Here is a 17,110-nt window from a genome sequence, read left to right as displayed (position 1 = left end):
TTAGCATGTGCATTTATATTAAAACTTGTGGTACCCGCACGGCTTTGCCCGTAATAGAAAATTAAAAAGTCATTTGGTTTGCCTATATATTTACAAATAATGGATGGTGAATTTCCTCGCCAATTGGCTTGTGCCCATGTTTCGGTTCCACGTTATGATAATTTCGTAATTTACTCGTCCATCTTATGGTAATTTTGTTTTTAAAATTGGAATAGAAAAAGAATCACATCGAATTTTCAAAAAATCGCTTCGAGGTGCACACCTGCATGCTACAAACTAACTTTGTGCCAAATTTCACGAAAATCAACCGAACGGTCTAGGCGCTATGCGCGTCACAGAGATCCTGACAGACTATCAGCTTTATTATTAGTAAAGATTTTGGTTCAGTACATTTCTGACCATGTGATGGCAGAAAATGTAACACGAGGGCCCATTCACTCCTATGGATAACACTATCTTCTTCGTAACTTTTCTCGACTTTTGGTTTTACGGAGTTAATCGATTTGGCAGGTGAAGCATCCATATATCGGAGTACATATAGAAAAAGCTTCAGTGTTTCAAATTAATTTTACATCAGTTCTAACACATTTTGCACTCAACTGATTTAAAATTCTTTGTTAAACACCGTGTTTTTAATTTCAGTACCCCAATCAGTAATATGGAAAATAATTACAAAATCAGATACAGTAAAACCTGTAAAGTTGACCACCTTTGTAAGTTGACCACCTGTCTAAATTGACCGCTTTTGTCAGGAACGGAATTAGTCCTATCTTATATAATGAAGGAAAACCTCTGTAACTTGACCACCTCTCTATCTTGACCACCTGTCTATATTGACCACTAATATACACCAGCTTTGGTTTGGAGTATTGTAAAAAACCCTTTGTAAGTCGACCACTTGGCAAAAGCATTAGATTGTACTAAAAGTTTAATCAGTTATGCATCAAATAATAAACTAGACATTTAAAAAAAATAAAATTAAAATTAAAAAAACAATGAATATTTATGTTTCTATCGTAAAACTTTGGGCTTATGATAGTCCTAGAAAATGCGCCAAACTTCATTAAGGAGTTATTTTGTTGAAAAGTAGATTACCATTGTTACAAATGTACAAGAAAAAATCAAATAAAGAATTTAAGTCACTTTTGACTTGTTATGAATTTTTAGGAATTGTTAATGTCAAGTAAGTAGTTTTCCATAAGCAATGAGACATTTTTTTTTCTTCGATCGATTTGCAGAAATTTTAAATTTGTATGATAATTTACGCGTCATTCTGGTAAATAATCTCTGAAAATATTTGAAAACATTTTTACTTATTGTTTTAAAGGAATGTTAAACAATGAAAGTGAGTTTAAAGTATTCCAATTAGTTAAAAAATGAATGCATGGGACAATAAATGGCAAAAAAAAAAGTTTTCGTTACTACCCTCTATAAGTTGACCACCTGTCTAAGTTGACCACCAAAGTACTGCACCGCAAGTGGTCAACTTACACAGGTTTCACTGTATCTAGAGCATTTGATTATTTATGCAATTATTAATAACTGAAAATAAGTAATAATTTTAATTTCATTTTTTATTAAATATTCAAACGTGCCTTTGCACACTGCCTTTGCACAATTTTAAAGTTCATTACTACACATTACTTTTCACATTGGTGTGAAAGGTAAAATCAAAATGGCCTCATAACAATTTCACCCATCCAAAGCAGCACAAAATCAGAAGATAAAAAGCAAATGCACAATTAAGTCTCGAAAGAAAAATGGGAGAAAAGCCAAGCAAAATTAAAGGCACTTTTAAACCGAAGAGAAAAGGGCACTTGGCATTAAAACATGCGAGTGAAATAAAATAAGCTCATTTCAAAGGTAACAGCAAAACAAACAAAAGCACATAAAAGAAGTTAAACGAAAAAACATTTGATCTTGAAGAATGCACTATCAAAAGCGAGCGCAACTGCTACTATTTAAAGGAAATAAATTACAAAGGGATCTTTCTCTGGGATTTTTTTTTTCCTTTCAATACCAACCCCTTTTCAATGTGGTAATATAACTGCAAAATACATAGACTAATAATAAGAGTAGACCGAGCTATGGCAACCCTTTTACTGCTCATAAACCAAACCATGTGACTGGTGGATATCCTAGCAACAGCGGGCGTTGATCGTAGCAGACGATCAACGCCAGGGCGAAATAAAATAAATAGAATTGATGGAACACGGAAGAATGATCTTTTATGGAGTCCGATTTGTAAATTTGTTATTCTAAGTTGTAAATATTTTGTTAATATAGCGAGTTTTTCGTTTAGATAGCATTGTGCATTTTCTTTAGTCAATTTCAATAACTCTCCAAGCTATAAAAGATGCAAGCGACCAAGAAGAATCAGCAAACGGTAAGATTTTTACCTACAGTTTCAATTTAAGATACCGATTAGTACATTTTTGCGTTAACGCAAAACGTTTACGCCATTTCGTTCACGCCAACGCTGACAGCTCCAAATGAAATAAAAGTTACCGAAAACTGATCAAAAACTATTACTAATGTCAAAATAATGCATAACTAAAAGAAAAACAGTTCAATCTCTGCACCTGGAAGTTTTTTTTAAATGAAAACACATTGCCTTAAAATACATGTCGAGTGCCAAACTATAGAGAATGCTGCCATCTAGCAACCATGCTGCCAAAGTCTTCGCCAAGCCCTTCCACTAGTCACATGATACATCTATGAACCAATTTTCTTTATCAGCAAGAATGAGAAAGCTCGGTCTACTCTTATTATTAGTCTATGGCAAAATAAGTAATGCAAATGGTTTGAGGAGAAAAAATGGGAGGATGTCAGAGAGAGAGAGGACAAAGAGGTCACACTTTTTGTGGCCTGGGAACATTGTGGGGTGCCTCGTTGAATTCCTCCAGCTCCTCTCCCAGATCAGATTCTGAGGCTAGTTGGAAGTACTGCTCACTTCTTGTGGGCCACAGCAAATGGGCCATTATTGCATAAGCCAAGAAATCTGCACTAGAGGTAATACCTGGAAAAATAAATCAATAGTCACATTATTTCCATAAGTACACAATAACATACTGCAAGAGGATCTAGATCATATTACGGAGTGGGCTGATAAATGGGGTATGGCTGTTAATGTTGGGATAAATGGGGTATGGCTGTTAATGTTGGGAAATGTCAAGTGCTACATTTAGGACATGGAAATAAGTGTACAAGTTATTATTTGCAAGGTTCAGTCACTAGTCAGGCAGACAAAGTTACTGATCTGGGGGTCTTAATAAGTCAGGATTTAAAGTTTAGCCTACAGTGCAGCATTGCTAGTAACAAGGCCAATAAGATGCTTGGGTTTATCAATAGATCTATTTCAAACAAATCTAAAGAAGTTCTTCTGCACTTATATAGAAGTTTGGTAAGACCTCATTTGGAATATGCTGTTCAGTTTTGGTCTCCTTATCTTAAGAAAGACATTAATGTATTGGAAAGGGTTCAAAGGCGGGCTACAAGGCTGATAAATGGACTTTCTCACTTAGACTATGATTCCAGGCTTAGAAGGTTAAAAATGTACAGTCTTGAGCAAAGAAGAGACCGAGGGGACATGATTCAGTTGCTTAAATTTATTAAAATGAAAGATGTTACGGGGCTGAAGTTTAGCACTGAAAATAGAACAAAGGGTCATTGTTTTAAGCTATTTAAATCTCAGGCTAACATGGATATTAGGAAAAATTATTATTATAGCAGGGTAGTGGAACCTTGGAACAGTTTACCGGAAGAGGTGGTAATGAGCAAGGGAGTAGATAGTTTTAAGAGGGCCATTGATCTTCACTAGGAATTATAAATTGACTAGGACCAGTCTAGCTGGGCCCAGAGCCTGTTGCTGGTCGTCACTTTTGTATTTGTATTTGTATAATTATTACTGAGTAATTACAGGGGCCAATCCAGGATTTTTTTCTCGCTACCTATTTTTGTAAAAGTATAGCATCATTCTATTTTTGTGGAAGTTTTTTTTATTAGCATTGTTTTCGTGAAATTTTAGACAACCCTAATTTTTGTAAAAGAAGTAGTGGAACAAGTGAAATTTTAGTTCGAAAAGTGTAAATGTCATCTAGTATTATTTTTAACAGGTTTCGGGGTTTTTTTTGGGGGGGGGGGGGGAGCTAAAAACCTAAGAAGTACGAAAAATACCATCATAATTTCAGCTTAATGGTCTATGTACTGTGTACAATATAGGAAATTATGAGAAAAATGCTTCCTCAAAACAGATGTTTAAAGATTGTGATAACATTGCATAAATACACTTTGGTGAGAAACAGTTAAAAATTAGTTAAAATACTACAAAAAGGTTTCTATTTAAGCGATTGTTCATATAAACCTGTTCATAATTTTATTTTATGAGTATATTTTGTTTTAAACAGAGAAACAAATTTTATATTTTAAAATGCGAATTTTTGTGAAATTTTCGATGTTTTTGTGAAGCTACTGATTTTATTACTTGATTTTTGTGAAAGTACCGATTTCAAAACAAGATTTTTGTGAAGGTACCGAAAAACGGTAGCAAAATCAGCCTATATTGGGCCCAGAGTTATGTCACTTTTTCTCCTATGCATAACTCCTGTATATGTATTATATCTTTTTTTTATGATGAGTACATTTCAGGCAAAGATTGAGGAAGAATAAATAAATAAATTTGTGTTGGGGGAGTAGACAGTACTGTAGTTTTTTTCAAACCAGGTTCATAAGATTTTTGTTTTGGAGGGAGTTTTGCCAAATACTTTTTTCCTTTTCTTTTGAGAAATCTATGTATTTAGATTTCAAACGTACTTTCAGTGGCGCAGCCAGGGGGCAAGTTTTAATCGAAAATCCTCCCCAGAACATAGTTTCTGACTGCTCTACTGTGTATTTTCTATTGATTTTGGTTACAGTGGATTATTTAAATAGGGGGTAGGGTGTTCTTATTAAACAAAACACCAAACTGTTTTATAATAAATAATGTTTGCAATAACTTCCATAAAAATATTAAGTACTGCAGATGAGTTTATATAATTTTTCAACAATACTGATTTCATTTTTCAAATAAAACTGAAATAATAATGAGAAGACTGATAATATTCCCCCACCACTCAGGAGAGAAACTAAATTAAATAAACAATGAATAACATTTTTTGGATGAAAGATTTTGTAGGGGGGCTGAACCCATTAAACCACCCTCTTGGGGATGGGCATCGTTCTACCATCTGTCGCAACCAGCATCTCTTTATTACAACTTTTAACTATAAACCTCAACAGAGCGGTGTCAGGCACAATCAAGGGGCGTAAAGCCAAATTATGCGGGCTGATAGGAGCAATGAATAGACTATTGGACTGGGTCAACCCAATAGGACCTGAACAATCAACGAAAGGGAATCGTATAGGCTACGTAACCAAATCCAGCCACTACAGCGATCGTATAATGGATGGGTAGGCTGGTTGGAGAAAGGCTTTATGAGGGTTATACGTGTGTTCCATTTCTGTTGCATTTAATCTAAAAAAAGCAACATTCAAGAATGTAGCTAGGGCTGTGATTAAAAAGGGCAAACGCCAGTAGGGTAGGGAGTTATCGATCCATGCGAAACAGCTGCCAACGGTTCCAGCAGATAAAATACCTCATATGGAGCTATTTCAAACCCTAATTTACAAGGAGGTTACTACCCCAGGGGTAGAAGTGATCGACTTGTCACATATAGGACATTTTCCACAAAAAATATAGGACAAATATAGGACACATTATATGAATAGTTTTGCTATGAAAAATAAAATAATACATACATATTATTTATTTATTCTTATCAATGATTTTGTTTTAAAAAAAACCTTCAAAAAAAAAAAAATTATAACTTACACCTGAAATGACTTTCCTGTAGTTGAAAGAATAATTTTTGAAAAAAGTGTACTTTGTAGACAAAAAAAAAAAAAAGTGAAATTTATTGATAATTAACACAGCAACTCACAATTTTTGCAGGGATAGAAGTGTCTCAAACATAACTTATATAAATAAATAAAAACCGTCTTTGTATTGAGAACTAACAGGAAATAACCAATGCTTTGTAGCACAAACATAGATATTTTGTTCTATAAAATTCCACGAAAAGAAAAGATTGCAAAAAGACTATTATAACATTCCAAACAGAAAATGCACTGAACACGAAAATATACCCGCGAAAAAAAAAAAAAAAAAAAAAACCACGAAAACAAAACCAAAAAAAAACCACGCTGGAAAACAAACAAACTGCTGTTGCCAAACGCAAAATTCTAAAACCAACTTCAGAATTCGTTCTCGAAACTCCACCCACTACAGTGACGTCATATTGCTGTGGCCAATGAGAGAAGATGCCAGTTGCAGGATTTAGTGAGTTGTGTTTTTTAATTTGAAATTCGTTGCACACGTACTTTCGACGAAAAATCCGAAGTCAGATAATTTGTTTACTGTTGTTTTAAAGAAATAAATTGGATAAAAAACAGGACTATAGGAAATATAGGACATTTTCCAAAAATATAGAAAATATAGGACGATTTTCATACTTTTTTTTGAAAATATAGGAAATATAGGATATATAGGACCACTTCGACCCCCCACACACTCAAACATGCTAATTCATTTACACACTCATATACGCTAATTTATATGCTCCTGGCATTGACGAATACGCACCCAGAAGCAGTTTTGCCCTCCATAGTGCAGAGATCTGCAGCGCTATCAGGGCAACGACGGGCAAATAGACGAACCAAACCAGGATGCCGGCCCCAAAGTGGACGTAAAAGCGCAGCTTGGCTCGATCGTTCTCGTCCAGCATCGTGGATCTCAGCTCGTACAGGAACCACACCATGATGGAGAGCCGGAAGATGAGCATCATCCACCCGGGGAATGTCTGGTACTCGTCGATGTCATCGATGACATCCACTTCGGTCTGAAAAAAAAGAGTCCCAATTAGACCGATGTCACAACCCATAGCAGGCCCGTGTCCAGATTTTCATAAAGGGAGGGGTTTTAATCTTACCAGCAGGGTTTAAGCTGGGTTCAAAAGTTCTTTAGCATAAAAGCTAAAATTAAGGGAAAAATGTTAGCAAAATGCTAAAAAAGTTACACATTCTCATAGATTCATGTATGCCGCAGTGTGTTTATCTCCAGTTAAAAATGAAATTCATATTTCATTTGTGACATCTTTGAGGAAATAAGTACAACAGCAATTTTTTTAAAACATGAAATAAAAAAAGAAAACACGATTGGTGTTTAGAACGTTGCAGTCTCCTCCTCCTAATAAAGCAGTTATTGGGGGGACATAATGCTGGATAAGACTAATAGTTATTGAACTTAATTGTAGTTTAAACATCTTAGCTAAGATTTAAAAAAGATAAAGTTGATTATCGCCATGCATGCTTCCTCTCTAGGATCATAACATTTCTTCTTTTTTAAAAAAAAATATTTATTTTTTATTTGAGCAAAAAAGCGAAAATGCATTGCTTTATTTTCGCAATTCGGATAGTGTTTTCGCATTATGCGAAAAATGCGACCGTAGCGGAAACCCTGCTTACCAGTAGGGGGGGGGGGGAGAATTCAACCCCATTACAGCTTTTAGTTTTACGACAAATTGCCGATCCCAGTATGGCGTTTATTCACATGTAAGGACTGCTGTATTCTTGAAGGATACCTCTAGCTGTACAAGTTACCAAAGCATTCCTTCGTTTCACAGATTCGCTTTAATCAAACTTTGCTTGCTTCTTTTTAATTAAATCTGTTTACTATGTAGTATATTGCAATGAGTATTAAAAACTCTTCACAAATTCTTTTATAATGTAGAATGTATATCAGGTTATGTTCTGAAATAATGCTTAATAAACTAAACAAGAAAAAGCTCTTTGCAGATGCAAATTACATAGCCAAACACAATCACTAATGCATCTTCATAGATGTAACATATGCCAAATCCACCAAAAGCTTCTTACAATAAGCAATATTCTTTCTTTGCATTCGTAGATCATTCAGCGGTTCGTCCGCCATACTTTTTCCGAAATATTACATCAGTTTGTAAGGCTTTAGCAGTTGTAAATCGCAAAAAACTTCAGAGAGAAAATTAAAATAAAATAAAAACGCTGAACGCAAACTTTCTCATTAAAGTAAATTTAAGTCAAATATACATTTTCTTCATTTTGCTTATTTTTTCCCCCAAGGGAGGGGTTTAACCCCTAAAACCCTCCCCTTGGACACGGCGCTGACCCATAGTCTATGGTATTTATTGCTGCAGATATCTGATTTAATCCTTAATTAGCAGAGTGTGGCTTGAAAACAAGCAATGTAAAAGGCAAGTTCAAAAAACAACTGACGTTGATTTCCGATGAAGACACGCACACCCAATGCTAAATTTTAATTAATAACCTGCCCTAAAAAGGAAGATAGAAGTTTAAGTTTACAGCAGAGTTGGATAGAATCAATCCTGCTATAAATCACATTCAGAGGGTAATTTTCACACATTCCTCAGCATAAATACATTTGTAGTTATTCTTCTTTGCACTTTTGCAAGCTTTTATTTATTTATTTATTTATTTCTAGACCTATTTATTTATTTATTTTTTTTTAAACCAGAAATTCAGTGTTCCATTTTATGATATCTGTATTCAGTACTGTATCGGGTGAGTGCAAAAGTTTGTGCGGAGTTTGTGAAAGAAAGTCATACAGTGATTAGGGAAGCAAAATTCTTTATTCAATCAATGATATATTCTCTATCATTGTCTATAATCTTCTTCCAATGTTCCGGCAGCATACGGATGCCCCGATCATAAAAACTGAGTGGTTTAGATTCGAAGAACGAAGACACGACGTTTTGTAAGGCATTCAAAGAGTCAAGTTTTTTTCCATTTAAATGATTTTGCAATGACCAGAATAAGTGATAATCCGATGGTGCCATATCAGGAGAATACGGTGGATGAGTTAGGACACCCCATGTAGCGTCTGTCTTGAAACGTGTGGTCTAGCATTATCTTGATGAAAGACTACGCGTTTGCGATTTGACAAACTCGGACGTTTCTGTTTGGTTTCTCGGTTCAGGTAAGTTAATTGGCGACACTACTTGTTTGAATCAATCGTTTGGCCGGCGGGGAGAAACTCAAAATAAATTATACCCTTGCAATCCCACCAAATACAGAGCATCACCTTCATCGGGTGCAAACTGGCCTTTGCCATTGTGTCACCATGTTCACCTGCCTGTTTCCATGTGCGTTTGCGCTGAACGTTGTTGTACAGGACCCATTTTTCATCGCCCGTCACTAATCGATCCAAAAGCGGCTCGTTTTTGAGCCGCCCGAGTAAAGATACGGCAGCAGAAATTCGCTGGATTTTGTTGCTCTCGGTCAACAAATGGGGCACCCATACATCGAGCTTTAAATCAAATCCGATTTTTTTAAACGCTGAAAAGCAGTTGATCGGTCAACGTTAAATGCTGTAGCAACTTTCTCTGTTGAAATTCGCAGAGTATTCTAAATTAAAGAACGCAAAACGTCGTCATCAATGTCGGAAGGTCGACCTGAGCGTGGCTCGTCTTCCAGCTTAAAATCTCCGCAACGAAATTTTGCAAATCATTTTTCCCCAGTTCGTTTAGTTGGTGCTTGATCTTGATGCCGGTGCTTGTCTTGAATGTTTTTTACGGTTGCTGCAACGTTTATTCCCTTCCGAAACTCGTGAAGCATAACATGCCATAAATGCAATTTATCAACACTCATTTTAAACGCAATCTTCCTCGAAGCAGTTTGTATCTGCACAAATTATTTTGATTGGAATGAAAGCTGCACACCTCCCCTTTCCAACGATCTGACTTACGTAGATAGTGGTATTAATGACAACACGTAACGCCCGTTCTAACGCCATCTATTGCAACTCTGCATGAACTATTGCACTCACCCAATAGTTTAAAAAAATATTTGGGGGGAAGTACCATGTTTTATAGGGTAGCTGTGATGGTTGACTGATTTCTGTTAGGTCAAAAAAAAGTCAGTTCATATTACTATCATTATCAGCTTGAGACAATACCTGTGAAAATCCTTGGTTATCAATATTGAAAGATAATGTACAAACAGAACAAAATGCTTTAAATTCATCCTTTTCTGCACGGCATCATGTGCTGATCTTGCATCTGTTTCTGTTTGTTTTTTCCAACCACAAGGAAGATAATTTTGTTTTCTGTGGCATTTTAATAAAACAAATTATTATTTACATTTTTAAAGCAAAAAGTTAGTGACTATATTTAAAAATTATATCAGCAAGAAATAATCCAACTTCACTGAACAGAAACACAAAGCAAAACGGCTCTTCAGACTGGAAGAACAAGCTAATGCCCAGACCACAAAGCAAGATAAACACTATTAAAAAAAAAAAAAAAAAAAAAACATACTGCTTCCCACCTGGCACCAGCCCATTTAGATTGTGCTGTAAACATGTTTTTTGAACCAAGTGTTTATTTTTGGGTTCTAACACAACATGGTGTATTTATTTTATTTCAATAAGCTATGATATTGCCCCCCCCTCCCACCCCTGCAATTTGAGAAGAGAGAAGATTTTCATCACTGGTTTCATTTAATTTCGTTCATTTCTTTTCAAGGGGGGGGGGGGAATCAAAAATATCATATCCTATTCCCCTCTCCTAACTTTTTCTGCAACACCCTGCTGGTCAGCTGTTTATTATATTTTTTATTATTTTATTTTATATCTGTTTTGCAGAAAAGGAATGATAGCAAGAATTATAAAGTATAGATAAAACAAACAGCTTTTTATTGAGCATATGGTAACTGATTCCTCCCTCCCCTCCTTCTCCAGAAAAAAAAAAAAAGCAGCAGCAACAAAGGTTTTTTTTCTTTCTTTCTTTATTAAAGAAAATTTCTTAGGGTCTAACAAGTATATTTGATCCTAAAATACAGGCATACTATCATGAAAAATTTCATTTTTAAGTTGAAATTTCTTTTTTTGAGGAAGTAAGGAATAAACTAATAAAAGTTTTAGGAAAAAACTCAAAATTTTAGGTCAAAATTTGAAATTTTAGGACAACTCCTACCTTTGCATTATATGGCTCAAAAGAACGTGTGAACAGAATACATATTCAAACTTGAAGTAGAATGTTTTGAGAGAACTTTCTAACATACTAACTATTATTAAGAACTCACCATATTCCAAACATAAAGCAGAACTCCGATGCACGTGTAGAGCAACCAAATGCAAAAGAGAACAGGTTTCCAGGTGAGCTCGGTGTGAGTGATGGCCCAACCTTTGGCCAGAAGCAACAGCAGCAACATAAATAAACTCTAAAAGAACAAAGATTTTGTGAATACAACTCAAATGGCTCACTCTAAACAGCAAATCACTTATCCAGCATATAAAATATTTCAAATAATATTGACACATACACAAAGCAACTACAGTGAAACACATTTAAAATGAAAACGCTTAACATGAAAAATCGGTTAACACAAACTGGTATAGTGGTCCGGACTGTATACTGTGCACTTAAATATAAATCTTTTAATATGAAATTCTTTTAAAATTAATGCTTTTTTCGGTCCCTTCAGTTTCGTGTTAAACGTTTTCCACTGTAATTATTTGACATATGAAAGTTGTCCAATGACTGGGAAAAGGAGACAACATCATAACAGAAAAAAAAAAAAAATCATAAAATGAAATAATAAAATACTTCCTTTTCACTCAAATAGAGACTGCAATAAGATATGCAATACAGAACTTGTTCTTCATTGACAACTATTTTCAAAAATAGGACGGGTCAATAATATATTTATATCAATTCTAGTTGCTCGATTCATAAATTAATGGATATTTAACTTTCTAGTTTTAAAGAGCATGCATGTGAATACAAAAGAACTCCAATTATCTGATATCCAACAACCGAATCACTTTGAATTTCAGAAAAAAATATAAGACAGAAACATACTGCAATTTGTGTGTGCAAAATGATGATGCTGTCTATGGCTTTATTGTCCTTCCCTCCATAAAACTGTTGGATATATATCGCTCTCAAAACATTGATACTTTTGATATATTTAGGTTGTTAAATTCTACGTTTTATGGGGGGAGGGGGGGACTGCAAAGCTTATTATATAAGTATTTGCAACAGCGAAAAGAAATAGGCTATCTTGGTGAATAAATATTTCAGCAATTTATTCTAATAATATAGCTACAGCAAGGATCCTCATGCGTTTGTGTCTGAGGGGGGGGGGGGGATCATGAGGCAGATTATACCACATAAACATTTGGAGAAATTACTTTAGAACAATTTAAGTCTTTTTATTAGAGGGGTCTAAATTCTTGAGGGAAAAGGGGACTTAAAAAATTGAGGGGTGCCATCACAGTCAGGTTGAATGGGCACCCCTAGTTACATCACCTGCATATTAAGCTATGCTACAGAGAAACGATATTAACATCTTGAAAAGAAAATATTCCATTAGTTTATTCGAATAAAAATAGTTAAAGCAGGCGTGCACATTGGGGGGGGGGGGGGTCTTGATGCTTAGAATACAATTGAAATTATCAGAGAAGTTATTTTAAAAGGAGTTTAGTCTCCTCAATAAAAGGTTGCATTTTGGGGGAAGTGTGATGAATTTGAGGGGGAGGGGGATTTATGCAAATAATAATAGCAACATATAAGAATAATAACAACCTTTGCAGGGGGGGAGGGAGGTCATGACACAGACAATGCCATTGAATTTTTTAACAGAAAGATTTTAATCCATTAAAAAGATGGTGGCATTTTTCTTTTGTTTGGAGGGGTGTGATAAAATTGAGGGGAGTCACCGCACTTGGGGAGGGAAATTGGCACACGAGCTACATCACATACATTATAAGATCTGCAATACAGAAAATCATCGAACATCTTGATAAGCAAATGTTCCAGCAGTTTAGACAAATAATAATGCCTAGAGCAGGATACTCATTCAGTGGTGGTGGTGGGGGGGGGGGGGGATCTTGAAGTTGACTATGCCGCTGAAATTATCAGGGAACTTATTTTAAAAATAATTTAGTTTCTTAAGAAGGGACTCTTGTTTTTTAGGGGGAACAAAGGGGGTTCAATAAAATTAAAAATGAGGGGGCCATCGCACTTATTAGGGATTGGCAGCCCTGGCATCATGATATATATATTAAGATCTTCAATAGAGAAAAATCTATGGAAATGTTGAAATGTAAATATTCCAGCAATTTATTCTAATGATAAAGCTGGGGTGCCCATTTGAAGAGAGGTAGGGGCATGAGGCTGACAATACCACTGAAACTATCAGAGGAGTTATTTTCACTAGGGGATTTTACTTTTCACTAGTTTGGATTTTACTTTTCACTAGCCTGTTTTTTTTCGGAAGGGGCGGGAGGGGGGATGATGGTCAGTACAATTGAGGGGTGTCGTAGCAGTTGAGGGATGTGCTTCCCTAACTATATTATATGAAAATTGAGATCTGCAATAAAGGGAAGCCATCAGACATTTCGAAAGCTAAATATTAAAGTAGTTTATCCCAACAATAATTGCTAAAGCAGGGATATGCTCATGGGGGGGGGGGGGGGAGGGGCAGAAAAGAATCAGAGATGTTATTTCAAAAGGATTTAGCCTCTTTTTTTGAGGATCCTGTTTTTTTTTGGGGGGGGGGGGAGAGGTTTGGTAAAATTGAGGGGATATAATGCACTCGGGGAGAATTGGCACTCCTAGCTACATGATCTGCAGTCAAGATCATGTAGCTAGAAGATCATGTAGTAGCAGATCAAGAGTCATGATCTGCAAAGTCATCATAAATCTTGATCCGTAAATATTTCAGTAATTTTTTCTAATAATAATAGCTGAAGTAGAAGTGCCCTTCTTTTGGGGGGGGGGGGGGGCATGAGACAGACTTTACCACTGAAATTATTAATGAAGGTGTTTTGAAACAGATTTTAGTCTCTTTAATGAGATGTCAAATTTATTTTCAGGGGGGGGGGGTTAATTGAGGAGGTCATCTTTGGGGGGGGGGGCGCTTTGACATATATCTATGCATATCAAGATCTGCAATTGATAAAAGTCCTTGGCAAGTAGTATTTCTGTAATTTTTTCAATAGTATTCGCCACAACGACTCTACCCCCGCTCATGTGGTGAGGGGGGGGGGGTCACAAGCACAGACCAAATTGTTGAAATTTTACAAAGGGTACTTGAAAATTTTCAAGTCTTTGTGAATCAGACCTCATTATTGAGGAAGAACATTTTTAGTGGGGGGGGGGGGGGAGGAAGGTGCCATGTAAACTTTCGAGGGGAGGGGGGTAACATCCACATTTAAATCATCTGCACATTAAAATTTTCTGCCTTTACATAATTTGCAAAAACCATACAAGTTCAGAAATGCAAGTTTATTCTCCATATTCTACAACAATCGATGTTTCACAGAGATCCGGAAATCTCAATATATGCTGTCCCAATTCTGCAACCTATGTTTGATAAGTCAAAAAACCCCAAGTACGTAAATGTGTAGAACTTTCACAAAGAAACCTATGTCCATTCTAGCTAGAATTTGCATTTATATAATCATTTCAATTCCAATTTTGTTTATTCGTAGAACTTACACAAAAAATATTATGCCTGCACATGCATACAAACTGTCTGGAGACAACAGGGATATCAGAAGTTTCAGTTTGAATTTCGTTCCCCATCAGGGCGCAAGCGATTAACGATTTAAAATTGGTATACGTACTTGAATTTCGTTTCAAGTGGTGTCGTGTGTTATGAACAAAGTCAGTATTTTCTCCCGTAATTCGGGACTTATAAGTTGTATTCGTTCAGCTTATGCGGTCCGACAGGAATGAGTTGTGCTCCCGCTATTGAGATAAATATAACAACAGAAGTAGTCTCATTAGGTTTTTTCTTTTTCTTTTTTTTTAATACAAATATTTCTTTTCTGTATTTTTTGCAAACCTTTTGTTCAGCATAATATCAATGGTTTTACGTTTGACTAGATTTATGAATCGCTTTGATACCTCAATTGGTTAATTTTTAACTGTTTCATAGGGATGCTTTTTTAACCACACACATTCACTTTTCAGGGAGCCAGAGGCCATATAGGGTTGCCATCAAAATTTTACTTGAGAATAGCTGCTATAGTAGACTGAAACTCAAAAATAGTCGTTTAAATAATCTCCTCAGAGGAACAGTTAAGTTGCATTTTGAATCTGTGAAGTTGCTTTTACCAATAACAATAATCTTTTTGGTTTGCTAACTCAAAAACTACATTGCATAACACAAACACACAATACAACATCTTGAAACATCACTACATCTAGTAAATACAAGAAAATCAAAACTTAACTTCTCAGATTTAACTTTTGTTTCAACATTTACTTAGTTCATTTTTAACATTTTTTGATGGAATTACGGTTATGAAAATGTATGTTTCTTTTCACATAAAGTCACGAACATGTTACATGTAACGTCACGTTTGAAGTGTCACAAAGTGAAGAAAAAAAACCCTTCAGATATATATTTTTTTTAATTTTAAGGCAACTTAAACATACTTACTCTGGTTTCAAAAACATAAAGGAGTTATAAATTGAGTTTTGTGTGTGATTGAAACAAATATATATAATTACTGCATAGTTAAAAATTTTGAACATTTAAACTTTGATGACAAAATGGAAAACTTAAGACATTTCTTAAGGTTTTAGTTACATAATCAATAAAACTTTGTTTTTCTGTTGTTAACAATAAGATTTAACTTTTGTTTCTTTTTGTCCCCCCCTTCTTGTAACTTTTCTGCACCTTCTATTCCTTTTGCTATGCTAATTCCGGATAAATCACTCTTCTCAATAGCTGATTTCAGTCATTGATTTGGTTAGCTAATTCTAAGAAAGAATCTGGAGACTCTTGATTGAATTTCTTATCTGTGCGATCACCTCTGCCTTATCTTTTGAGTTGTTCAGTTGATATTGTTTTACATTTAATTTATTCTTCTCTCTGCTGTTTTTTTTTTTTTTTTTTTTTTAAATCATCTTTTTAATTTTTTGTTTTTTAAAGTCTATCAACTTTCTCAGTTCCTCCAGATTATTTTTATATAATTTATGTGCCCATATGCCATTTTTTTAAATAGTTACTTTGTTATTTTTACACGTTGGTATTTTGTCAAAGAGTGTCCTGTAATTGGTCTTCATTTAGCATACGCTTAAACATCTTAGGCTATAAACAAGTAGCCAATTTTCTTCTGTTTTAATTGCCCATGTCTCACTACCAAATAAAATGATTGGTCTAATAAGGGTTTTGTATTGTTTTATTTTTAACAGTGATGAGTTTAGATTTTAAATGGCTCTTTAAATCAAAGAAGCATCTATTTGTCCTCGAAATTCTACAAAATTTATTAGTTAATAAAACCAAAATAAAGTTAATCTAAGGTAGTATACAACCTAACTGATTGTCAAAAATATAAAAATATTTATAAGATGCAAAAGGATTGAAATCTCAAATACGGGAAAAATAATTCGTGATGTATAAGTTAAATGTTGGCATGCTTCCAAAGATTTATTTATTTATTATTTATCAAAATAAAACATAAAATAAGTTTATAAAAGGTTGCGTATGCCAAAATAATTTCCGATTGTCAAAAACATTAAAATGTTTACCAGATGCAAAAGGATTGAAATCTAAAACAGAGGAAGCATTTTTCTCGACACACGTGTTGAGCACATAGTACCCATCGCTCTTTCTTTTTTCTTCGATAAATATCACAAAACATGAAAAAAGCAAAGGAATGCCACTTGCATCCCTTTGCTTCTCACTGTCTCAATTGTTCTTGAAAGATTGAAATTATGGGCAAGGCTCACCTACAAGTGCCGCTTGCTTTTCAAGGAATGTTTACATAATAGAAACTAAGGAGTTCTACTGCATGCAGAATTACATAAGAGATTAACCAGATTTTAAAAAAATTACCTAAAGAAAAATAGATAAAGATTTGTTTACATGAAATACACAGCCAGCTCAGTCAATTCCAGCCGAGGACTGCAGTTTTGGGCTTATTAGCACTGATCAGGCCGCCATAGGAGTGACTGAGCTGGAGGTGGAAAACCTCTTAAGGAAGTCTAGAGTGCCAAAC

The 17,110-nt window shown here is 34.9% G+C and overlaps 1 protein-coding gene across 1 annotated transcript in view; it reads right to left on the bottom strand.

Moving 5' to 3' along the window:
- Positions 1–2,852: 2,852 nt before the first annotated feature.
- Positions 2,853–17,110, bottom strand: part of LOC129235083 (uncharacterized) — a 27,894-nt gene continuing 13,636 nt past the window's right edge. Inside the window, exons 3-5 of the mRNA XM_054868762.1 lie at positions 11,176–11,313; positions 6,680–6,935; positions 2,853–3,019 (exon numbers count right to left, since the gene is read on the bottom strand). Of these exons, the coding sequence (XP_054724737.1) occupies positions 2,853–3,019; positions 6,680–6,935; positions 11,176–11,313 (561 nt within the window). The remainder of the gene's footprint in view (positions 3,020–6,679; positions 6,936–11,175; positions 11,314–17,110) is intronic.

The sequence above is a fragment of the Uloborus diversus genome, chromosome 2 (genome assembly GCF_026930045.1).
Source record: "Uloborus diversus isolate 005 chromosome 2, Udiv.v.3.1, whole genome shotgun sequence".
Classification (NCBI taxonomy): Eukaryota; Metazoa; Arthropoda; class Arachnida; order Araneae; family Uloboridae; genus Uloborus; species Uloborus diversus.
The sequence above is the reverse complement of the archived record's forward strand: the minus strand, read 5'-3'. Positions and strand labels throughout refer to the sequence as shown.